This window comes from Oncorhynchus masou, chromosome 32 (genome assembly GCF_036934945.1).
Source record: "Oncorhynchus masou masou isolate Uvic2021 chromosome 32, UVic_Omas_1.1, whole genome shotgun sequence".
In the NCBI taxonomy this organism is placed as follows: Eukaryota; Metazoa; Chordata; class Actinopteri; order Salmoniformes; family Salmonidae; genus Oncorhynchus; species Oncorhynchus masou.
This window is the reverse complement of record NC_088243.1, coordinates 88,831,965-88,857,472: the sequence shown is the minus strand read 5'-3', so window position 1 is coordinate 88,857,472 and position 25,508 is coordinate 88,831,965. Positions and strand designations below refer to the sequence as shown.

The following is a 25,508-nucleotide window of genomic DNA, read 5'->3' as shown; positions in this document are numbered from 1 at the left end:
ACGCTGCTTGATGTGAGGTTTTTGACTGACGTTTGCCTGATGTTGACAGATCACTATTCCACACAGCCTTTAAGTAGTTCTATAGTATCAGAACAGTAACAGTAGTCGTATAATATAGTAGTTTAACTACTGAGTCTTAAAAACACAACTACCACACAGCTCAGCCACCCACATGTTAACCTGCCTGCCTTCCTGGCTCGGTCTGGCTCCATTTACTGAAATTAGTTTACAGAACATTTACCCTACCAGATGTGAGATCGTTAGGCCATTATTTACAGTAGGGATACAACGGCCTCTATCAGCAGCAGCTGTGAGTGTGTGTGTGTGTGTGTGTGTGTGTGTGTGTGTGTGTGTGTGTGTGTGTGTGTGTGTGTGTGTGTGTGTGTGTGTGTGTGTGTGTGTGTGTGTGTGTGTGTGTGTGTGTGTGTCTTGTTCCTCTGCTGAAGCAACATCTCCTCCTCTAAAGTGTATTATCCCATGAGACGTGTTCCAATTTGTAAACAGCACTGACCTCCAACCATCGTTGGTAATGAATCATATTTGATCTCTCTATGAGGACACTGTGCTTCTAAGAAAACTGGCTATGACACCTACATAATGACACCTACATAAAAACTAGGTATGACACCTACATAATGACACCTACATAATGACACCTCCATCATGACACCTACATAATGACACCTACATAATGACACCTACATAATGACACCTACATCAAAACTGGTTATGACATCTACATAATGACACCTACATAATGACATCTACATAATGACACCTACATAATGACACCTACATAATGACACCTACATCAAAACTGGCTATGATACCTACATAATGACACCTACATAATGACACCTACATCAAAACTGTCTATGACACCTACATAATGACACCTACATAATGACACCTACATAATGACATCTACATAATGATACCTACATAATGACACCTACATAATGACACCTACATCAAAACTGTCTATGACACCTACATAATGACACCTACATAATGACACCTCCATAATGACACCTACATAATGACACCTACATAAAAACTGGTTATGACACCTACATAATGACACCTCCATAATGACACCTCCATAATGACACCTACATAATGACACCTACATCAAAACTGGTTATGACACCTACATAATGACACCTACATAATGACACCTACATAATGACACCTACATCAAAACTGGCTATGATACCTACATAATGACACCTACATAAAAACACCTACATCAAAACTGGTTATGACACCTACATAATGATACCTACATAATGACACCTACATAATGACACCTACATCAAAACTGGTTATGACACCTACATAATGACACCTACATAATGACACCTCCATAATGACACCTACATAATGACACCTACATCAAAACTGGTTATGACACCTACATAATGACACCTACATAATGACACCTACATAAAAACACCTACATAAAAACTGGTTATGACACCTACATAATGACACCTACATAATGACACCTACATAATGACACCTACATAATGACACCTACATCAAAACTGGTTATGACACCTACATAATGACACCTACATAATGACACCTACATAAAAACTGGCTATGACACCTACATAATGACACCTACATAAAAACTGGCTATGACACCTACATAATGACACCTACATAATGACACCTCCATCAAAACTGGTTATGACACCTACATAATGACACCTACATAATGACACCTACATCAAAACTGGTTATGACACCTACATAATGACACCTACATAAAAACTGGCTATGACACCTACATAATGACACCTACATAATGACACCTACATCAAAACTGGCTATGACACCTACATAATGACACCTACATAATGACACCTACATAATGACACCTACATAATGACACCTACATCAAAACTGGTTATGACACCTACATAATGACACCTACATAATGACACCTACATAAAAACTGGCTATGACACCTACATAATGACACCTACATCAAAACTGGTTATGACACCTACATAATGACACCTACATAATGACACCTACATAAAAACTGGCTATGACACCTACATAATGACACCTACATAATGACACCTCCATAATGACACCTACATCAAAACTGGTTATGACACCTACATAATGACACCTACATAATGACACCTACATAAAAACTGGCTATGACACCTACATAATGACACCTACATAAAAACTGGCTATGACACCTACAGTGCCTTGCGAAATTTTTCAGCCCCCTTGAACTTTGCGACCTTTTGCCACATTTCAGGCTTCAAACATAAAGATATAAAACTGTATTTTTTTGTGAAGAATCAACAACAAGTGGGACACAATCATGAAGTGCAACGACATTTATTGGATATTTCAAACTTTTTTAACAAATCAAAAACTGAAAAATTGGGCGTGCAAAATTATTCAGCCCCTTTACTTTCAGTGCAGCAAACTCTCTCCAGAAGTTCAGTGAGGATCTCTGAATGATCCAATGTTGACCTAAATGACTAATGATGATAAATACAATCCACCTGTGTGTAATCAAGTCTCCGTATAAATGCACCTGCACTGTGATAGTCTCAGAGATCCGTTAAAAGCGCAGAGAGCATCATAAAGAACAAGGAACACACCAGGCAGGTCCGAGATACTGTTGTGAAGAAGTTTAAAGCCGGATTTGGATACAAAAAGATTTCCCAAGCTTTAAACATCCCAAGGAGCACTGTGCAAGCAATAATATTGAAATGGAAGGAGTATCAGACCACTGCAAATCTACCAAGACCTGGCCGTCCCTCTAAACTTTCAGCTCATACAAGGAGAAGACTGATCAGAGATGCAGCCAAGAGGCCCATTATCACTGGATGAACTGCAGAGATCTACAGCTGAGGTGGGAGACTCTGTCCATAGGACAACAATCAGTCGTATATTGCACAAATATGGCCTTTATGGAAGAGTGGCAAGAAGAAAGCCATTTCTTAAAGATATTCATAAAAAGTGTTGTTTAAAGTTTGCCACACGCCACCTGGGAGACACACCAAAACATGTGGAAGAAGGTGTTCTGGTCAGATGAAACCAAAATTGAACTTTTTGGCAACAATGCAAAACGTTACATTTGGCGTAAAAGCAACACAGCTCATGACCCTGAACACCCTATCCCCACTGTCAAACATGGTGGTGGCAGCATCATGGTTTGGGCCTGCTTTTCTTCAGCAGGGACAGGGAAGATGGTTAAAATTGATGGGAAGATGGATGGAGCCAAATACAGGACCATTCTGGAAGAAAACCTGCTGGAGTCTGCAAAAGACCTGAGACTGGGACGGAGATTTGTCTTCCAACAAGACAATGATCCAAAACATTAAGCAAAATCTACAATGGAATGGTTCAAAAATAAACATATCCAGGTGTTAGAATGGCCAAGTCAAAGTCCAGACCTGAATCCAATCGAGAATCTGTGGAAAGAACTGAAAACTGCTGTTTTTTATTTATTTTTTACCATTATTTAACTAGGCAAGTCAGTTAAGAACAAATTCTTATTTTCAATGATTGCTTAGGAACAGCGGGTTAACTGCCTGTTCAGGGGCAGAACGACAGACTTGTACCTTGTCAGCTCAGGCATTTGAACTTGCAACCTTCCGGGTACTAGTCCAATGCTCTAACCACTAGGCTTCCCTGCCGCCCCATTTGTTCACAAATTCTCTCCATCCAACCTCACTGAGCTCGAGCTGTTTTGCAAGGAGGAATGGGAAAAAATTTCAGTCTCTCGATGTGCAAAACTGATAGAGACATACCCCAAGTGACTTACAGCTGTAATCACAGCAAAAGGTGGAGCTACAAAGTATTAACTTAAGGGGGCTGAATAATTTTTCAGTTTTTGATTTGTTAAAAAGTTTGAAATATCCAATAAATGTTGTTCCACTTCATGATTGTGTCCCACTTGTTGTTGATTCTTCACAAAAAAATACAGTTTTATATCTTTATGTTTGAAGCCTGAAATGTGGCAAAAGGTCACAAAGTTCCAGGGGGCCGAATACTTTCGCAAGGCACTGTACATAATGACACCTACATCAAAACTGGCTATGATACCTACATAGGAGTGTCAAAACCCACATAACCTGCCACACAAGGCAACACATTCCATTACTCCATAGTCTACTTGTCAACAGTTTATTTATGTTATATTGTTTTTAAATTGACCATATTAAATTATCATTGTAATTGTTCACCACATTGATGTCCGACATGCAGCTACACGCCAACGCTGTTACTGATGACTGGGATGAATGTAGCAGCAGATTTTAGGAACAGGACAACGCGTCCTCTTTGTGACTGATAACTGGCATAAGGTCATGTACGTGATTGGCCTATCTGGCTGCTATGATTATGATGTCATAATGCTTCTTTAAAGTGTCATAAAGTGTATTTTCTAACAAGTTATTTTAAAGATGATGAAGGAAAAAAAAATGAATTACAACAAAGGACTTAAGAAACAAACTTTCGAATGAAAGGAAATTTCTTGTCAGGAACCACATTTGAATAAACGTGGGTTGACACTTATGTACGGGACATAACCAGCCATAAATAACACAACAGGTGTAGATATATGGGTCATGACAGTGATACGGCATATTATGACATGGTTATGACCGTGTTATGACTCTGGGTGTCAAGTGTTACCAAAGACGTTTATAATAATATTTTGACAGTTTATTTATAGAGACGCAAGAGAGAATAGCTATTAAACATTATGTAAGATTCGTACATCGGTCGGCAGGTAGTCTAGCGTTTAGAGCGTGGAACCAATTACCAAATGATTGCTGGTCAGGATACCCGAGTCGACTAAGTGAAAAATCTGTTGACGTGCTCGAGCAAGACACTTAACCCATGTCGCTCTGTATAAGAGCATCTGCTAAATGACTCAAATGTTAATTGTCAATTCGCACTTAAAGACGTCTTCCAGCGATGTTTTTCTTTTAAACTTCTACTGTTGAATAGCGATACTCCAAATATAAATACAGTAAAGTACCAACAATAAATAAAGAAAAAAAATAACATAAAAAAATTGTAGCATTTTGAGCAAAATTGTTGTTTTTTAGACAACTGCAAACTTCAAGGAGTTTCAAAGAATTCGTGACGTCATCGGCCTCCCCCTTGCTCGAGGAACAATAGGACCGCTCTCTTCCGTGTTTTCTAGAAGGAATCCGAGTAGTACATTATTAAGAACATTCAACATTCTTCTAATCAGAAAGCTGTTAAAACAATCAATATGTCTGCATTCTCTAAGATCTTTGTATAATCTGTAATTTGTTATAACTCTTTCTAGCATATTTTATCATTGTCTGTTTGTATACTTCTTGTTAGTATACTGGTTTTTCTGCAATAACCAAATACAATTTAAATATATATATATATATAAACAACAAACTATAAGATCACGATATTGGTCAATTGCACACAAGTTTCAACTGAAATTTGGCTTCTGTTTTTAACCCAACCCCTGTTTAAGACACCATAGAGGAGCAATGGAGAACCCACCCACTTGTGCCATTTTTTTAATTTAACCTTTATTTAACTAGGCAAGTAAGTTAAGTACAAATTCTTATTTACAATGATGGCCTACACCATCCAAACCCTCCCCTGGCAACGTGATCCAATTGTGCGCCGCCCGATGGGACTCCCGATCACAGCCGGTTTTGTGATACAGCCCGGGATCAAACCAGGGTCGGTAGTGACGTCTCTAGCGCTGAGATGCAGTTCCTTAGACCGCTGTGCCACCTATTGAGGTGCTTTTTGTTAAGTGAATCAAATATAAAATGTCCATCTCTAATGTATACTGGACAAAGAAATATATAAACTCAACACGCAACAATTTCCCAAAAGTTACAGTTCATATAAAGGACATCAGTCAAATGAAATAAATAAACACCAGGCTCTAATCTATGGATTTCACATGACTGGGCAGGGGCACCGCCATGGGTGGGCATGGGAGAGCATAGGCCCACCCACTAGGGAGACAGGCCAAGTCAATCAGAATTTGTTTTTCCACCCACAAAAGGGCTTTATTACAGACAGAAATCCTCCTCAGTTTCATCAGTTGTCTGGTGGCTGGTCTCAGACGATCCTGCAGGTGAAGAAGTCAGATGTGAAGGTCCTGGGTTGGCATGGTTACACATGGTCTGCGGCTGTGAGGCTGGTTGGACATACTGACAAATTCTCTAAAACGATGTTGGAGGTGGCTTATGGTAGAGAAATTAATATTTGGACTAGTAACTGGAAGGTTGCTAGATCAAATCCCCGAGCTGACAAGGTAAAAAAAGAAAATATATCGTTCTGCCCCTGAACAAGGCAGTTAACCCACTGTTCCTAGGCCGTTACTGAAAATAATTTGTTCTCAACTGACTTGCCTAGTAAAATATAAACACTGTTGACAGTGACTCACAGCTGCCATCTACAGGAGGCAGCATGCCATTACACCATATCATAAACAACCCTACAGCTCCACCTTGTGGTCGCACTGTCAACATGCACTAAATGACAAACGGAAATTGATTAGAAAACAGTTTAAAGACAACCAATAAACAATACATTAATCAAAAGGTAAAAACACAAACTTATTCTAATAAAGGACATTGACAGCCAAAAAGTCCTGATTTTAACTTTAATTAGAGAAATAAACTGTAAGTGAGTTGTGTTTGTGATATTTGTTTGTTTGGTCCTCGTCTCTCGTTTGAGCCCATTGCCTTCGACTCCTCTCCAATAAACACAACACACACACACGGTGTTTTTAAAACATTCATTTTATTAGCCAGTACAGGTTAACCGTGATATAAGGCTCTGTCTAACAAATTAGGGGGGGGGGGGGGGGGGGGATTCCTTCCAGACAAGTCAAAACAGCGCCAGTGAAAGGTTGCTACCAGCCCCTACCTGTTGGTCACATCTTCAGTAGAAACTCTCCAATCAATATAAACTTCACATGTAATTCAAATGTATGATTGACCGATAGTGTTAAAGTAATATCTAATATCTTACCGCTGCAGAGTGCCTCAGACAAACTGACACGTTTACAGGTCTCACTACTTCAATACTGGTAATAGAACAACTGACTGGACTTTAGTACTGAAGACAACAGCAAAAATAACTCCCAACTCCTTAGTCTCACCCTACCTTCAACCCAGAGAGGAGATACAGTAATGACAGTCTCATCCTACCTTCAACCCAGAGAGGAGAAACAGTAATGACAGTCTCACCCTACCTTCAACCCAGAGAGGAGATACAGTAACGACAGTCTCACCCTACCTTCAACCAAGAGAGGAGAAACAGTAATGACAGTCTCACCCTACCTTCAACCCAGAGAGGAGATACAGTAATGACAGTCTCACCCTACCTTCAACCCAGAGAGGAGATACAGTAATGACAGTCTCACCCTACCTTCAACCCAGAGAGGAGAAACAGTAATGACAGTCTCACCCTACCTTCAACCCAGAGAGGAGAAACAGTAATGACATCATCTAAGAGACATTTATTAGTAGGTAGACGTAGCCTGGCATAGCATGCAGGTAAATACTCTTCATCCTTAGAGGATGATGAAGATAATGCTTAAATTGAAGCGTGAAGCAGGAAAGGGTCTCTGGAACTGCTTGGGGGTACAGAGAAGTGTGTGAGTGTGTGAGAGAGAGAGAGATATATGTGATCCAATGCATGTACAATGTGTGTGTGTGTGTGTGTGTAAAATATATGTATTTGGTGTGTGTGTGTGTGTGTGTGTGTGTAAGCTCTTCACGCTATGATCGGCCCCAGGCTGAGCTCTACGTGGTGTGTGAGCCAGATGGCCTCGGTGGGGGCGTCGCCCTCCTCGCTCGGCCTTATGGGAGCCGCCAAGTTGCGGAAGTCGTGGCGGATCTTAAAGGACACCGTGACATCCCCGTCCTCCTCACGCTGAGGGACCACCTTGATGAAGAAACCGATCTTATTGGATTTCCTGAAGGCCACCACACTGGAGGAGAGACAGGAGCAGAGAGGAAAGGTTAGGAGACAAGATTAGGAGACCAGGGCCAGAGGGGGCAGGTTAGGAGACCAGGGCCAGAGGGGGCAGGTTAGGAGACCAGGGCCAGAGGGGGCAGGTTAGGAGACCAGGGCCAGAGGGGGCAGGTTAGGAGACCAGGGCCAGAGGTAAAATGTCATCCTTCTCCCTATAAAGTACACGTGTTCTAAACTAATGTCCTCGCTCCTCAGTTCATATAGCATGAGGATCTCCTTCCAGAGAGACATCAGGGACTGTAACATACTCTGTTTCACGGAATCATGGCTCTCTCTGGATATACTGTACTGGTCCATACAGCCAGCTGGGTTCTCAGTTCATTGCACAGACAGGAATAAAGAACTCTCCGTGAAGAAGAAAGGCGGAGGTGTATGTATCATGATTAACTACTCATGGTGTGATTGTGATAACATACAGGAAGTCAAGTCCTTTTGTTCACCTGACCTAGAATACCTCACAATCAAATGCAGACCATATTACCTCCCAAGATAATGCAGACCATATTACCTCCCAAGAGAATTCTATTCTGTTATAGTCACAGCCGTGTATATTCCCCCTTATGCTGATACAGCGACGGCCCTCAAACTACACTAGACTTTATGCAAACTGGAAACCACATATCCTGCGGCCGCATTTATTGTAGCTGGGCATTTTAACAACGCAAATTTGAGGAAAATTTAACCGAAGTTCTAACAGCACATTGACTGTAGTACTCGCTTAGAAAAATAAAACACACGAGGCCACTGCTACTCGCCCTTTTGAAGATGCCTACAAGGTCCCTCCCCCGACCTCCCTTTGGCAAATCAGATCACAACTCCATTTTTCTCCTCCCTTCCTATTGGCAGAAACTCAAACAGGAAGTACCCGAGCTAAGGTCTATTCAACGCTGGTCTGAACCATCTGAATCCACGCTTCAAGATTGTTTTTTGATCACCGGACTGAGATATGTTCCCGGGTAGTCTCTGAGAAGAACATTGACGTTTACACGGACACGGTTCATCAGGAAGTGTATAGAGGATGTTGTTCCCACTGTGACTATTAGAACCGACTCTAACCAGAAACCGTGGAGAGACGGCAGCATTCGCGCAAAACTGAAAGTGTGAACTACCGAATTAAACCATGGCAACGGGGAACATGGTTGAATACAAACGGTGTAGTTAATCCCTCTGTAAGGCAATCCAACAGACAAAACGTCAGGACAGAGACGATGTGGAGTCGCAATTCAACGTCTCAGACGAGACATGTGGCAGGGTCTACAGACAATCATGGATTACATGAAAACCAGCCATGTTGCGGACACCGATGTATTTGTATTCATTATGGATCCCCAGTAGCTGCTGCCAAGGCAGTAGCTACTCTACCTGGGGTCCAGCAACATTAAGGCAGTTTAAAATATACCACACCTCCTCGGGCCTTATTGCTTAATTCTACTGTATAAATGTGATTTTTTTTATTTAACCAGGTAGGCTAGTTGAGAACAAGTTCTCATTTACAATTGCGACCTGGCCAAGATAAAGCAAAGCAGTTCGACACATACAACGACACAGAGTTACACATGGAGTAAAACAAACATACAGTCAAATATGAGATGACCGTATTGTACTTCCGACTCACTCTGGGTCGTCCTGGAAGTCTTGTGGCTCGGCCAACTCGTCGTAATCTGCTGCAGCATCCTTCCCTGCCAGGACCAACTCCTTGGTAGGAACCATCACCTATAAAACATCATCATCATCATCAACAACAACAGAGGTCAGGGGTGAGAGGTCAGCAGTAGCTTTGTAAAGGGAGGGTGTATTACTGGAAACTTTCGAAAATTTACCAGTAAACTACCAGAATTGCCGGATCTTTCAAGGCTTTTTGGGGCGGCAGGTAGTCTAGTGGTTGAAGCGTTATGCCAGTAACCGAAAGGTTGCTCGATCGAATCCCAGAGTTGACAAGGTAAAAATCTATCGTTCTGCCCCTGAACAAGGCAGTTAAGCCACTGTTCCCCGGTAGGCCGTCATTCCAAATAAGAATTTGTTCTAAACTGACTTGCCTAGTAAAAGTTAAATCAAAATGAAGTAATCTATCACAAGATAGCTAGTGACCCTTTTGGGTACTTTAGCTTATCATAGGAGTCTAATCATTTCTGGCCCTCTGTATGGCCTTATCACAAAATAATTAAATTATTTGTAAAAAACAAATTAAGAATGAGAAAGCTGTAAAAAAAATATATATCCTAAATGTAAACCATCAACTAAGTGATTACCATTGGTGTTAACTATGTGGGTTTCGGCCATTTGTATTTGAGATTCTTCCACCCTTTGCCTTGATGACAGCTCTGCACATTCTTGGCATTGAATGAGTAGTTTGTGTCCACACTTTTGACTGGGACAGCATGCATATTTTATTTAAAAAAAAATAAAAAAAAATATATATATATATAATCTTCCGGTTCCGGGTTGGAGCGAGCGGTCGCATCTACACTTCGGTCCGCAGGTAGTATAACTTTTCATTACATTTTCATTACATTTCATTATAGTACAACGGTTTGATTTGTCTAATCTTAGCAATTTCTTCTTAGCTAGCTACATAGCCGTCTTTGTATCAAAGATAATTGCGTAATTATCGTATTTCGTCATCCTAACGTAGTCTACACTGCTATCTGCCCAGCAGCTAGCTAACGTCCACCAGCACTGTAGAAACTATTACACTCAACTGAACGACTCGATTAGTGTAGTGTTAGCTAGCTACATAGTTGTCTTTGCTGTCTTCGTATCCAAGATAATTGTGTAGTTTAGAGTGTGTAGACTTAGAGTGATTATCTTAATTTACCGAGGTTAGCTAGCCAGCTATTTGACGTACTTAACGTAGGAGATACTGCTAGCTAGCTAGCCAACAGCTAGCCAACGTCTACCGAATAGAACTTCAACAACCCGGTCAACATTCCGCTTCGCTCCACAGGTAGTATCACATTTTCATTTCACTTCATTACAGTACAACGGTTTGATTTGTTTGATCGTAGCTAGCTAGCTACATAGCCGTCTTTGTATCTAAGACAATTGTGTAGTCTAGAGCGATTTTCTAGGTTAGCTAGCCAGCTATTGTCGTTCTTTTAACGTAACGTAATCAACACTGCTAGCTAGCCAGCTAGCCCCCGAATAGCAGCACTGTAGAAACTATTACACTCGACGGAACGACTTGATTAGTGTAGTGTCAACAACGCAGCCACTGCCAGCTAGCCTACAAAGTCAACAACGCAGCCACTGCCAGCTAGCCTACTCCAGCAGTACTGTATCATTTCAATCATTTTAGTCAATAAGATTCTTGCTACGTAAGCTTAACTTTCTGAACATTCGAGACGTGTAGTCCACTTGTCATTCCAATCTCCTTTGCATTAGCGTAGCCTCTTCTGTAGCCTGTCAACTATGTGTCTATCTAACCCTGTTCTCTCCTCTCTGCACAGACCATACAAACGCTCCACACCGCGTGGCCGCGGCCACCCTAATCTGGTGGTCCCAGCGCGCACGACCCACGTGGAGTTCTAGGTCTCCGGTAGCCTCTGGAACTGCCGATCTGCGGCCAACAAGGCAGAGTTCATCTCAGCCTATGCCTCCCTCCAGTCCCTCGACTTCTTGGCACTGACGGAAACATGGATCACCACAGATAACACTGCTACTCCTACTGCTCTCTCTTCGTCCGCCCACGTGTTCTCGCACACCCCGAGAGCTTCTGGTCAGCGGGGTGGTGGCACCGGGATCCTCATCTCTCCCAAGTGGTCATTCTCTCTTTCTCCCCTTACCCATCTGTCTATCGCCTCCTTTGAATTCCATGCTGTCACAGTTACCAGCCCTTTCAAGCTTAACATCCTTATCATTTATCGCCTTCCAGGTTCCCTCGGAGAGTTCATCAATGAGCTTGATGCCTTGATAAGCTCCTTTCCTGAGGACGGCTCACCTCTCACAGTCCTGGGCGACTTTAACCTCCCCACGTCTACCTTTGACTCATTCCTCTCTGCCTCCTTCTTTCCACTCCTCTCCTCTTTTGACCTCACCCTCTCACCTTCCCCCCTACTCACAAGGCAGGCAATACGCTCGACCTCATCTTTACTAGATGCTGTTCTTCCACTAACCTCATTGCAACTCCCCTCCAAGTCTCCGACCACTACCTTGTATCCTTTTCCCTCTCGCTCTCATCCAACACTTCCCACACTGCCCCTACTCGGATGGTATCGCGCCGTCCCAACCTTCGCTCTCTCTCCCCCGCTACTCTCTCCTCTTCCATCCTATCATCTCTTCCCTCTGCTCAAACCTTCTCCAACCTATCTCCTGATTCTGCCTCCTCAACCCTCCTCTCTTCCCTTTCTGCATCCTTTGACTCTCTATGTCCCCTATCCTCCAGGCCGGCTCGGTCCTCCCCTCCCGCTCCGTGGCTCGACGACTCATTGCGAGCTCACAGAACAGGGCTCCGGGCAGCCGAGCGGAAATGGAGGAAAACTCGCCTCCCTGCGGACCTGGCATCCTTTCACTCCCTCCTCTCTACATTTTCCTCTGTCTCTGCTGCTAAAGCCACTTTCTACCACTCTAAATTCCAAGCATCTGCCTCTAACCCTAGGAAGGTCTTTGCCACCTTCTCCTCCCTCCTGAATCCTCCTCCCCCTCCCCCCCTCCTCCCTCTCTGCAGATGACTTCGTCAACCATTTTGAAAAGAAGGTCGACGACATCCGATCCTCGTTTGCTAAGTCAAACGACACCGCTGGTTCTGCTCACACTGCCCTACCCTGTGCTCTGACCTCTTTCTCCCCTCTCTCTCCAGATGAAATCTCGCTTCTTGTGACGGCCGGCCGCCCAACAACCTGCCCGCTTGACCCTATCCCCTCCTCTCTTCTCCAGACCATTTCCGGAGACCTTCTCCCTTACCTCACCTCGCTCATCAACTCATCCCTGACCGCTGGCTACGTCCCTTCCGTCTTCAAGAGAGCGAGAGTTGCACCCCTTCTGAAAAAACCTACACTCGATCCCTCCGATGTCAACAACTACAGACCAGTATCCCTTCTTTCTTTTCTCTCCAAAACTCTTGAACGTGCTGTCCTTGGCCAGCTCTCCCGCTATCTCTCTCAGAATGACCTTCTTGATCCAAATCAGTCAGGTTTCAAGACTAGTCATTCAACTGAGACTGCTCTTCTCTGTATCACGGAGGCGCTCCGCACTGCTAAAGCTAACTCTCTCTCCTCTGCTCTCATCCTTCTAGACCTATCGGCTGCCTTCGATACTGTGAACCATCAGATCCTCCTCTCCACCCTCTCCGAGTTGGGCATCTCCGGCGCGGCCCACGCTTGGATTGCGTCCTACCTGATAGGTCGCTCCTACCAGGTGGCGTGGCGAGAATCTGTCTCCTCGCCACGCGCTCTCACCACTGGTGTCCCCCAGGGCTCTGTTCTAGGCCCTCTCCTATTCTCGCTATACACCAAGTCACTTGGCTCTGTCATAACCTCATATGGTCTCTCCTATCATTGCTATGCAGACGACACACAATTAATCTTCTCCTTTTCCCCTTCTGATGACCAGGTGGCGAATCGCATCTCTGCATGTCTGGCAGACATATCAGTGTGGATGACGGATCACCACCTCAAGCTGAACCTCGGCAAGACGGAGCTGCTCTTCCTCCCGGGGAAGGACTGCCCGTTCCATGATCTCGCCATCACGGTTGACAACTCCATTGTGTCCTCCTCCCAGAGCGCTAAGAACCTTGGCGTGATCCTGGACAACACCCTGTCGTTCTCAACTAACATCAAGGCGGTGGCCCGTTCCTGTAGGTTCATGCTCTACAACATCCGCAGAGTACGACCCTGCCTCACACAGGAAGCGGCGCAGGTCCTAATCCAGGCACTTGTCATCTCCCGTCTGGATTACTGCAACTCGCTGTTGGCTGGGCTCCCTGCCTGTGCCATTAAACCCCTACAACTCATCCAGAACGCCGCAGCCCGTCTGGTGTTCAACCTTCCCAAGTTCTCTCACGTCACCCCGCTCCTCCGCTCTCTCCACTGGCTGGTGCTTGCCTACGGAGCTGTGAGGGGAACGGCACCGCAGTACCTCCAGGCTCTGATCAGGCCCTACACCCAAACAAGGGCACTGCGTTCATCCACCTCTAGCCTGCTTGCCTCCCTACCACTGAGGAAGTACAGTTCCCGCTCAGCCCAGTCAAAACTGTTCGCTGCTCTGGCCCCCCAATGATGGAACAAACTCCCTCACGACGCCAGGACAGCGGAGTCAATCACCACCTTCCGGAGACACCTGAAACCCCACCTCTTTAAGGAATACCTAGGATAGGATAAAGTAATCCTTCTCACCCCCCCCCTTAAATGATTTAGATGCACTATTGTAAAGTGGCTGTTCCACTGGATGTCATAAGGTGAATTCACCAATTTGTAAGTCGCTCTGGATAAGAGCGTCTGCCAAATGACTTAAATGTAAATGTAAATATATATATATATACCCATGTATTTTATTATTTTACTGTGACTGTGTATTTGCTGTCAATGTTTTGGGGACAAAAAAGTAGTTGTGAAAGAAGGTAAATAGATAGAAGAGTTAGAGTGAAAATAAAGACATTGTTGATTAGATGTGTTTTTTTTCAATTCATTTGTCTATTTTCTCTTGAACCACATGATCCATCTATCAGAATCTCATGGATACAGAAAGAAAAACTAGATATAAATATATGTTTTCAAGTATAAATTACTGAAGATACAATAGAAAATCTGTTACTTATCAAACTTACTAAAGATCCCGGTAACCTTGGTAAATTACCGGTAGCTTTGCAACATTAGTCAGCAGTACCTTAGCAGTGCTATTGATGTCCTCTGGGTCTCCTTCCTCACAGCCCACCAGGGTGACGTGGGTAATATTCTCCACGGGGTTGGTCAGGGTGAGCAGCACCTGGCACTCCTACAGACAACATGATACCACTCATACTGTAAGTCATTCTGCTACCCTACAGACATGATACCACTCATACTGTAAGTCATTCTGCTCCCCTACAGACAACATGATACCACTCATACTGTAAGTCATTCTGCTCCCCTACAGACAACATGATACCACTCATACTGTAAGTCATTCTGCTCCCCTACAGACAACATGATACCACTCATACCGTAAGTCATTCTGCTCCCCTACAGACAACATGATACCACTCATACTGTAAGTCATTCTGCTCCCCTACAGACAACATGATACCACTCATACTGTAAGTCATTCTGCTACCCTACAGACATGATACCACTCATACTGTAAGTCATTCTGCTCCCCTACAGACATGATACCACTCATACTGTAAGTCATTCTGCTCCCCTATAGACATGATACCACTCATACTGTAAGTCATTCTGCTCCCCTACAGACAACATGATACCACTCATACTGTAAGTCATTCTGCTACCCTACAGACATGATACCACTCATACTGTAAGTCATTCTGCTCCCCTATAGACATGATACCACTCATACTGTAAGTCATTCTGCTCCCCTACAGACATGATACCACTCATACTGTAAGTCATTCTGCTCCCCTATAGACATGACACCACTCATAACGTAAGTCATTCTGCTACCCTACAGACAACACGATACCACTCATAATGTAAGTCATTCTGCTACCCTACAGACAACATGATACCACTCATACTGTAAGTCATTCTGCTACCCTACAGACAACATGATACCACTCATACTGTAAGTCATTCTGCTCCCCTATAGACAACATGTGACATGTGATTGTCTTCAAACATGTTTTTGGGGCCTGTTCCATTACTTGAATAATCGACTTGCCTTCTGGAAGCGCAGGTTTGGAATGGACATTATTCTGATCTCAGGGATGTAACTCCTTTAGGATGGAAAATAACATCACTTTACTGAGAAATTATGCAACACTACCAACATTCAAGAGTAGAAAACAAAGGTGAATAAGTTTCGGTACAGAGGAGATGCTAAGCAATACTTACACAGCCACCAGCTGGATTTTGAACTTTATTGAGGTTGGGTTGAATTCTGGCTTGCTCAGATTGTGCTCACATTTCTAGGAAGAAAATAAACATTTCTACCATCAAGAAAAACTGACAGAAAAACATTTACATTTACATTTAAGTCATTTAGCAGACGCTCTTATCCAGAGCAACTTACAAATTGGACAACAGTAAAATGATAGAAAAATTGTAATTTCTTGAAAAGGTTAGTGTAAAGTACTGGGTGTCGTAAACTGACCCTGCATCGCAGAGAGCGCTTGATCAACAGGTGTTTGTGTTTGGGGTGGAGCTGAGAGGCTCCGGCTGGCTGGAAGTCAGGCTGGAGCAGCCGCTGACGCAAGGATGTCACTGGATTACACACACCAGGAAGTAAACACATGGTCAACCACACCACAAAACATGGTCAACCAGACAACAAAACATGGTCAACCAGACAACAAAACATGGTCAACAACAAAACATGGTCAACCACAAAACATGGTCAACCAGACAACAAAACATGGTCAACCAGACAACAAAACATGGTCAACCAGACAACAAAACATGGTCAACCAGACAACAAAACATGGTCAACAACAAAACATGGTCAACCAGACAACAAAACACGTCAGATTACAAAACAACCACAGCATACCCTGGTTATTGATATAGCAGAATATAAGCTTGTTTTACTCAAAATGTTTGGAAAACAACATAAATGTAAAACACTGTATAGCCTCATAACATTGTTAAAACAATCATTTTTACTATCAGTCCTTGCATCCACAGCTCTGTCTATTAATCTGAGAGTGGTTACATTTCTCCAGCCCCATCGCTCAGATTTTTATCGAAACAGTGGAGGGGAGGACACTTTGTTATTGTTTCAATTAACGATTGTAGATTTTTATTTTATTTTTTGTAAGTACTAATCATTGTTACCCTCAGGTAGGTGGATAGGTCTGGGTTAGTGTAGAGATCAAGGTCCGGGGTTAGGCTTAGGGGTTGTTGTCTCTTACCCTCAGGTAGGTTGATGGGTCTGGTGTAGGGTTAGTGGTTAGGGGTTGTTGTCTCTTACCCTCAGGTAGGTTGATGGGTCTGGTGTAGGGTTAGTGGTTAGGGGTTGTTGTCTCTTACCCTCAGGTAGGTTGATGGGTCTGGTGTAGGGTTAGTGGTTAGGGGTTGTTGTCTCTTACCCTCAGGTAGGTTGATGGGTCTGGTGTAGGGTTAGTGGTCAGGGGTTGTCTCTTACCCTCAGGTAGGTTGATGGGTCTGGTGTAGGGTTAGTGGTCAGGGGTTGTCTCTTACCCTCAGGTAGGTTGATGGGTCTGGTGTAGGGTTAGTGGTCAGGGGTTGTCTCTTACCCTCAGGTAGGTTGATGGGTCTGGTGTAGGGTTAGTGGTCAGGGGTTGTCTCTTACCCTCAGGTAGGTTGATGGGTCTGGTGTAGGGTTAGTGGTTAGGGGTTGTTGTCTCTTACCCTCAGGTAGGTTGATGGGTCTGGTGTAGGGTTAGGGGTTGTTGTCTCTTACCCTCAGGTAGGTTGATGGGTCTGGTGTAGGGTTAGTGGTCAGGGGTTGTCTCTTACCCTCAGGTAGGTTGATGGGTCTGGTGTAGGGTTAGTGGTCAGGGGTTGTCTCTTACCCTCAGGTAGGTTGATGGGTTCTGGTGTAGGGTTAGTGGTTAGGGGTTGTCTCTTACCCTCAGGTAGGTTGATGGGTCTGGTGTAGGGTTAGTGGTTAGTGGTTGTTGTCTCTTACCCTCAGGTAGGTTGATGAGTCTGGTGTAGGGTTAGGGGTTGTTGTCTCTTACCCTCAGGTAGGTTGATGGGTCTGGTGTAGGGTTAGGGGTCAGGGGTTGTCTCTTACCCTCAGGTAGGTTGATGGGTCTGGTGTAGGGTTAGTGGTTAGGGGTTGTCTCTTACCCTCAGGTAGGTTGATGGGTCTGGTGTAGGGTTAGGGGTCAGGGGTTGTCTCTTACCCTCAGGTAGGTTGATGGGTCTGGTGTAGGGTTAGTGGTCAGGGGTTGTCTCTTACCCTCAGGTAGGTTGATGGGTCTGGTGTAGGGTTAGTGGTTGTTGTCTCTTACCCTCAGGTAGGTTGATGGGTCTGGTGTAGGGTTAGTGGTCAGGGGTTGTCTCTTACCCTCAGGTAGGTTGATGGGTCTGGTGTAGGGTTAGTGGTTAGGGGTTGTTGTCTCTTACCCTCAGGTAGGTTGATGGGTCTGGTGTAGGGTTAGTGGTTAGGGGTTGTTGTCTCTTACCCTCAGGTAGGTTGATGGGTCTGGTGTAGGGTTAGTGGTTAGGGGTTGTCTCTTACCCTCAGGTAGGTTGATGGGTCTGGTGTAGCAGTCTTCAGGCAGTGGCTCCACTTCATCTAAAGCCTGAGCTGGTTCTATATTAATCTCCTTCTGGTCTTCACCTTCCTTCAGACTGGAATAGGGACAGAAACAGTGAAGGCCATTATAGGAGACAGGGACAGAGATTATAGCAGACAGGGAAAGATGTATTTATGAACTACCAGCATGGCTTTATCCCAACCTGCACCCTATTCAGTGAACAACATGATTTGTCATATGCATGTGTACAATAAAGCAATGGTGCATTATTTACATTTACATTACATTTAAGTCATTTAGCAGACGCTCTTATCCAGAGCGACTTACAAATTGGTGAATTCACCTTCTGACATCCAGTGGAACAGCCACTTTACAATAGTGCATCTAAATCATTTAAGGGGGGGGGGGGAGAAGGATTACTTATCCTATCCTAGGTATTCCTTGATTATAGTATCAGGATGTGATACATCATACGTTATGGACAATACCGTTTTCGTGAATGGGATGTAATACTCACGAAAGACCAGCCAGACTGGTGATAGGAGCTCCAGGTCTCTGTCTCTGTAGTCTGGTACCCAGACCATACTTCTCCTTTACACAGCAACACAACCACAAATGTCAACTAACTCACAGACAAGACACCACCGTGTGGTAGACTTACAGGGGAGGAAGCACTGGCATTTCTATTGATAACTGTTAAAATGTTTCGATTTTTCAAATATCTAAATTGGGAAAACATTTACTAGCATAAATACCTAAAAAATACAATTCTGATCGAAGCCAAATAAATAAACCAAACCTAGAGAAATATTTTTGGGGGGTTTGAATGAAGAGAACACAAATCTTTATGTTAACAATGAGTTACAACCTTCTACTATACTACAGGAATTAACATTACATTTCCGAGAGAGCGAGAGAACAGTGTTTGTCTATCAAAGTTGTGAAAAATACAACTCACCACCACATGAATAGTGTGTTGCTGGGGGACGGAGGGGTTAAAACCAACATATCAGCGTGCAGAAGCAAAGACAAAGAAGAAAGTATCAAGTGAAACCAAAGCAGCAAACATGGCAGGTAACTGACAACATGCAACAGCAACAGAAAAGCATTAGTGGTATAGCTGAAGACTTCAGCTGCAGTAGCTAGTATCTAGCTAGCACACAGCTAGCAGCTAGATTATAGTGACTCTTCAGCTGCAGTAGCTAGTATATAGCTAGCTAGCACACAGCGAGCTTGTAGTGACTGTTCAGCTGCAGTAGCTAGTATATATCTAGCTAGCACACAGCTAGCTTATAGTGACTCTTCAGCTGAAGTAGCTAGTCTAAAGCTAGCTAGCACAGAGCTAGCTTATAGTGACTCTTCAGATGCAGTAGCTAGTATATATCTAGCTAGCACACAGCTAGCTTATAGTGACTCTTCAGCTGCAGTAGCTAGTATATAGCTAGCTAGCACACAGCTAGCTTATTGTGACTCTTCAGCTGCAGTAGCTAGTCTATAGCTAGCTAGCACACAGCTAGCTTATAGTGACTCTTCAGCTGCAGTAGCTAGTCTATAGCTAGCTAGCACACAGCTAGCTTATTGTGACTCTTCAGCTGCAGTAGCTAGTCTATAACTAGCTAGCACACAGCTAGCTTATAGTGACTCTTCAGCTGCAGTAGCTAGTATATAGCTAGCTAGCACACAGCTAGCTTATTGTGACTCTTCAGCTGCAGTAGCTAGTCTATAGCTAGCTAGCACACAGCTAGCTTATAGTGACTCTTCAGCTGCAGTAGCTAGTCTATAGCTAGCTAGCACACAGCTAGCTTATAGTGACTCTTCAGCTGCAGTAGCTAGTCTATAGCTAGCTAGCACACAGCTAGCTTATTGTGACTCGTCAATGTTCCAGTATGCCCCAGGTTCTAACCTAAACCAGTCCTTCTGTCCATACACATGAACTATACATGCAGTTCAATCAATGTCAACATACTGGAACATAACATTACATCATGTAGGCTATTCAGAAATAGTTGCCTTGTTAATTTCAGATCCCGCAACCAGCAGGGTTAATAACACAGCCATAACCATCACAACAAAATAAAGATTAAAAGCATATGTGAAAATGCTCATTATAAAAATAAAAAAGTGGGAGCTGGGTTGTGGTTATTGAGAAAGGTTTAACGTGTAAAACGGTCAAGTACGTATTCCAGAGAGAAGTGTGAAAGCGGAGTATGTTATCTGCCGGAGTGTGTGTGTGTATGTGTGTGTGGTGTACCGAGAAGGCCAGTGGCATATAAGGTCGTCTCCTGGCCAGCTTCTTCCTGTCCCTCTCCAGTTTCTCCCTCTGGGCCAGCTGCTGGTAATACTCTATCAGTTTATTGATCTGAAAGAAAAATACCCAACATAACATGAGTCTGACTGTCATAGGATAGTATTATTATAATAGAAGAGGAAATGACAGGTCAGAGAACCATGTATATATATACACACACCTCTCATCAGCATACCCCTTTTATTATTTAATTTAACTAGGCACGTCAGTTAAGAACAAATTCTTATTTAGAATGACGGCCTAGGAACAGTGGGTTAACTGCCTTGTTCAGGGGGCAGAACGACAGCTTTTTACCTTGTCAGCTCGGAGAATTCGATCTAGCAACCTTTCCGTTACTGGCCCAACGCTCTAACCACTAGGCTACCCTGCCGCCCCACCCATGTATGTTACCAGCAGAAAACAAATTGTAGAAAGCACAAGTCAAAGCCACCACTTAAGCCTGGGGCCTGTATCAGGAGTGTGTCTATTTGTGGTTGATCACACAGTGTTTTTTTATTTTATTTTAAATACAGCATCAATTACAATAGAGACTCTATGTAACTTCCAGTGTCACAGCATTCTACTGCCTGGGGTTGTCGAGCTCGACATGTGAGAAACACATGAAAATGAGAAAATAGATCCGACCAAAAGGAAGGCAACATACCCGTTGAGTATGAGGGTTGTCCGGCTCCTGCCACCCTCCACTGGCTGAAGTGAAGACAAAAATATATATATAAAAGAAGTGACATAGTCCTCCATAAAACACCTAACAAGTCAATCACACAACAGACACATAGGCTACTAGTCAAGTACATGATAAGGGACACATCTCTATTCAGAGTTACAATTACAAGCAAAACTCCATACATCAGATATGAATTAGTTTAGCATTTGAGCCATTCTAACATAGCCTATTAACAAGTCAGTCCCATACATCTCCCCCTCATCACCAATGCTGGGGGGGGGGGACACTTTCTTCAGTAGCTTAGTAACTAGGATCACCAGCAAGGTTTGCTATTTGATTTGGTTGAAGCCACTTCTCACACTCACTCAGCCACAGGATAGCAGATCATGCTTAACATAGGCCCAATATACAAAAAAAACAACAAAACAATTGTCAACAGTCCATTTTCTCCCCCTCATCATCAACAGTAAAGTAGGCCTGTCACTCACCCACAGACTTGTCAGCCATGCCCACATCTCTGGATGTCCAGCGACAGAAGCCACAGGCCAGGTAGTAGGCCTTCTTCATGGTCGTCTTGCTGGGGTCGTCGGGAAGAGGGGCTGGGATGTTGGTTGCCCGGGTGGACAGGGTGTGCATGCAGCACGGGCAGTCGAAGCAGTTGGCACACCTGGGACACGACGAGGAAGAAGGTATAGCTAGTTATAAAACACTACCTTTGTTCTTCAACTGGAAGAAATAGTCGCAGTACTCAAACCCAACGCAAGCTTTTATGGCTTTCCATAACCCTAAACTAGGCTAGAACTAACCTTAACCTAATCTTCGACCCCATAGAATTACATATGTAATAGTAATGGGAAGGGTCAAGTTACATATCGGGATATTAATTGAAGCAATATTATTTTTGCGATAATTGGCTGTAGCTGCACCAAAACGCCAATATTTTTCCTTCAGAACTTGTTCACCGTCTTTTGAAATAGGGAGTCAAATAAACATGAATGATAGATAACCCTAAGCTTAACCTCTATGCCTAACCTGAAGTTTTCGTTCAGCTGGTTGCATATCCTCTTCCTAGAACAAAACAGAGAGCTGGGAAATGTAGGCTGGATGCAGCAGAACATTGTCAATGGCTACACAATAAGGAATAGGTCTATGCCATAGACCGTATATATATATATATATAACAGGTCTAAGCCGATGCTCAGTTGCAAATGTTTCTCACCTGTTCTTCTTCAGCTTTGCCTCTGCTGAAGGCATATTCTCCAGGCAGCTCGGACAGTAATGTGAGTCCACCTAGAAAACAGAGGCACCATTCAACAATCTGTTAGTGGCACCTTATTTGGGGAGAACGGGCTTGTGGTAATGACTGGAGCGGAATTCGTGGAATGGTATCAAATACTTCAAACACCTGGTTACACCTGGTTACCAGGTGTTTGATGCCATTCCATTTGCACCGTTCAGGCCATTATGATCCGTGGTTAGTGAGGATACATGAATGTGCATTGCTATCCATCGTAGCTAGTTACAACTGCACAGATAGATACTGGTTCATGCTGAAACATGATTAGTATGCGTTAGCAACCTGGTTCATGCTGAAACATGATTAGTATGCGTTAGCAACCTATCAGCTTCAGTATAATAACAATTAAGAGTTTCTGTGGGTGAGGGTCACTGTCAGTTGTGTGGCTGTGTAAATGAACAATCTTGGCTGTCTGACGTGGCACGTATCGACTAGATAAACAGGTAGCCAGCTACATAAATAAGATATTTCACAAGAATAATGACCTCTGTGAAAATGTGTTGATCTGAGACCGCACTGTGGTCGATCTGTCTGGGTGTGGTGATGAAGAGAGTACGTTAGCCAGCTAGGAGGCTGTGAAGCTAGCCAACAATTAAAAAAGCTTTTCGAATGCTCGTTGGGTTTAAATTGTATTTCCAGTGGGAATTTGTGTCACTGTTAATTGGACAACATAAGTTAATAGTGAACACAAACGATGTATTGTGTTGTTTGGTTAGCTGTCTTGCTTGATTGTTAACAGTTAGCTTAGCTAGGTAGCTAGCTAAAACGTACAAAATTATGAAAGTAGGACGGAAGTAAAGACGACATATCCGACCAATCACACGACAGAGCTGTTTAATAAATGTTGATTGACGTGCGATATGGCCAATAAGATTACAATGTTTATTGTACGGGAGCTGGACGATGTTGACCAATCCCTCCCAAACCGCTAACGCTACGAGCTTGCTAGCTAGATATCTCTAGGATTAAGATAGTTAGCCACACGGTACTGTTGACATTTTCGTCACTTACCTCGTGAGACACACATTCTAGGGAACGCAATTCACTGCAATACCGACAAAAATAAAGTGTCGACAACGGCGATCGGATCTTTTTCTCTCCATGAACGAGGTAGAGAACCCTGTCAGGCTGCAAAAGGGACGCCATCTCTAACTGATGCCGCGTTCAACTCAACTGAGAACACGGAAGAATACGAGATCAAATAATGACGTCAGTGATCTTCAGGTCGGAAATGTTATAAGCTCCGGAAAGAGGCCCGAGTTCCTGAGTTGGGTGGCCGTACAAATGGATTTTTTTCTCAGTCTGAGCTCGTTTTTTTTTTCAAAATCCCAGTTGTTTTGTAGGCGCTGACGTATGAAGTCGGAGATTTTCGAGTTCCCGAGCTCCCAATTGTTTTGAACGCGGCATGAATCCTCAGGCGTCGACGTCTCCTACTGTTGTCGTTTGGTCGATGGCGCCACCGGTTGGTGGGTTATGATAATGTTTTTGTTGGTGAGGTGAAGTTTTATTTTAAACCAGCTTTGTTCAAGGGTTTTTCTTAATTTTTTAACTATTTTCTACATTGTAGAATAATAGTGAAGACATCAACACTATGAAATAAGACATATGGAATCATGTGGTAACCAAAAAAGTGTTAAACAAATCTAAATATATTTTAGATTATTCAAAGTAGCCAAATCAAATTAAAAAATGTTAATCAAATTTTATAGGTCACATACACATGGTTAGCAGATGTTATTGCAAGTGTAGTGGAATGCCGATGCCTCAAGATCCGACAGTGCAGCAGTATCTAACAGGTAATATCTAACTATTCCACAACAAAACCTAATTTCTAACAAATTCCACAAAACCTAATACAGATAAGAATATAAAGTATAAAGTATATGGATGACCCACCCTTTGCCTTGATGACAGCTTTGCACACTATTGGCATTGTCTCACCCAGCTTCACCTAGAATGCTTATCCAACCGTCTTGAAGGAGTTCCCACATATGCTGGACACTTGTTGGCTGCTTTTCCTTCATGCTGCGGTCCAACTCATCCCAAAGATGGCGCCGGAGGGTATGCCTGCTATTTTATGGCCTCTTAACCAACTGTGCTATTTTGTTGTTTTTTCACATTTTTTGTAACTTATTTTGTACATAATGTTGCTGCTACTGTCTCTTATCAAATCAAATCAAATTTATTTATATAGCCCTTCGTACATCAGCTGATATCTCAAAGTGCTGTACAGAAATCCAGCCTAAAACCCCAAACAGCAAGCAATGCAGGTGTAGAAGCACGGTGGCTAGGAAAAACTCCCTAGAAAGGACAAAACCTAGGAAGAAACCTAGAGAGGAACCAGGCTATGAGGGGTGGCCAGTCCTCTTCTGGCTGTGCCGGGTGGAGATTATAACAGAACATCGCCAAGATGTTCAAATGTTCATAAATGACCTGCATGGTAAAATAAAAATAATCACAGTAGTTGTCGAGAGTGCAGCAAGTCAGCACCTCAGGAGTAAATGTAATTCGGCTTTTCATAGCCGATCATTAAGAGCATCTCTACCGCTCCTGCTGTCTCTAGAAAGTTGAAAACAGCAGGTCTGGGACAGGAAGCACATCCGGTGAACAGGTCAGGATTCCATAGCCGCAGGCAGAACAGTCACTGGCTTCATCAATAAGTGCATCGATGACGTCGTCCCCACAGTGACTGTACGTATATACCCCAACCAGAAGCCATGGATTACTGGCAACATCCTCACTGAGCTAAAAGGTAGAGCTGCCGCTTTCAAGGAGCGGAACTCTAACCTGGAAGCTTATAGGAAATCCCACTATGCCCTCTGACGAACCACCAAACAGGCAAAGCGTCAATACGGGGCTTGTCGGATGTGGCAGGGCTTGAAAAATA

The 25,508-nt window shown here is 43.5% G+C and overlaps 1 protein-coding gene across 2 annotated transcripts; it reads right to left on the bottom strand.

The window, feature by feature from the left end:
- Nucleotides 1–6,781: 6,781 nt before the first annotated feature.
- Nucleotides 6,782–23,800, bottom strand: LOC135526782 (dynactin subunit 4). 2 transcript variants are annotated; one of them, XM_064955439.1, is made up of 14 exons: nucleotides 23,633–23,800; nucleotides 22,544–22,614; nucleotides 21,813–21,991; nucleotides 21,304–21,347; nucleotides 20,604–20,711; nucleotides 19,311–19,331; nucleotides 18,870–18,943; nucleotides 18,334–18,446; nucleotides 16,279–16,388; nucleotides 16,020–16,093; nucleotides 15,847–15,901; nucleotides 14,857–14,964; nucleotides 9,653–9,750; nucleotides 6,782–7,993 (listed from the first exon to the last, which is right to left on the bottom strand). In XM_064955439.1, the coding sequence occupies exons 1-14, from the start codon at nucleotides 23,765–23,767 to the stop codon at nucleotides 7,777–7,779; spliced, it is 1,407 nt and encodes a 468-aa protein (XP_064811511.1). In that variant the 5' UTR covers nucleotides 23,768–23,800; the 3' UTR covers nucleotides 6,782–7,776. The 2 variants fall into 2 exon arrangements, with proteins under 2 accessions (XP_064811511.1, XP_064811512.1); XM_064955440.1 differs by lacking the exon at nucleotides 19,311–19,331.
- Nucleotides 23,801–25,508: the final 1,708 nt, after the last annotated feature.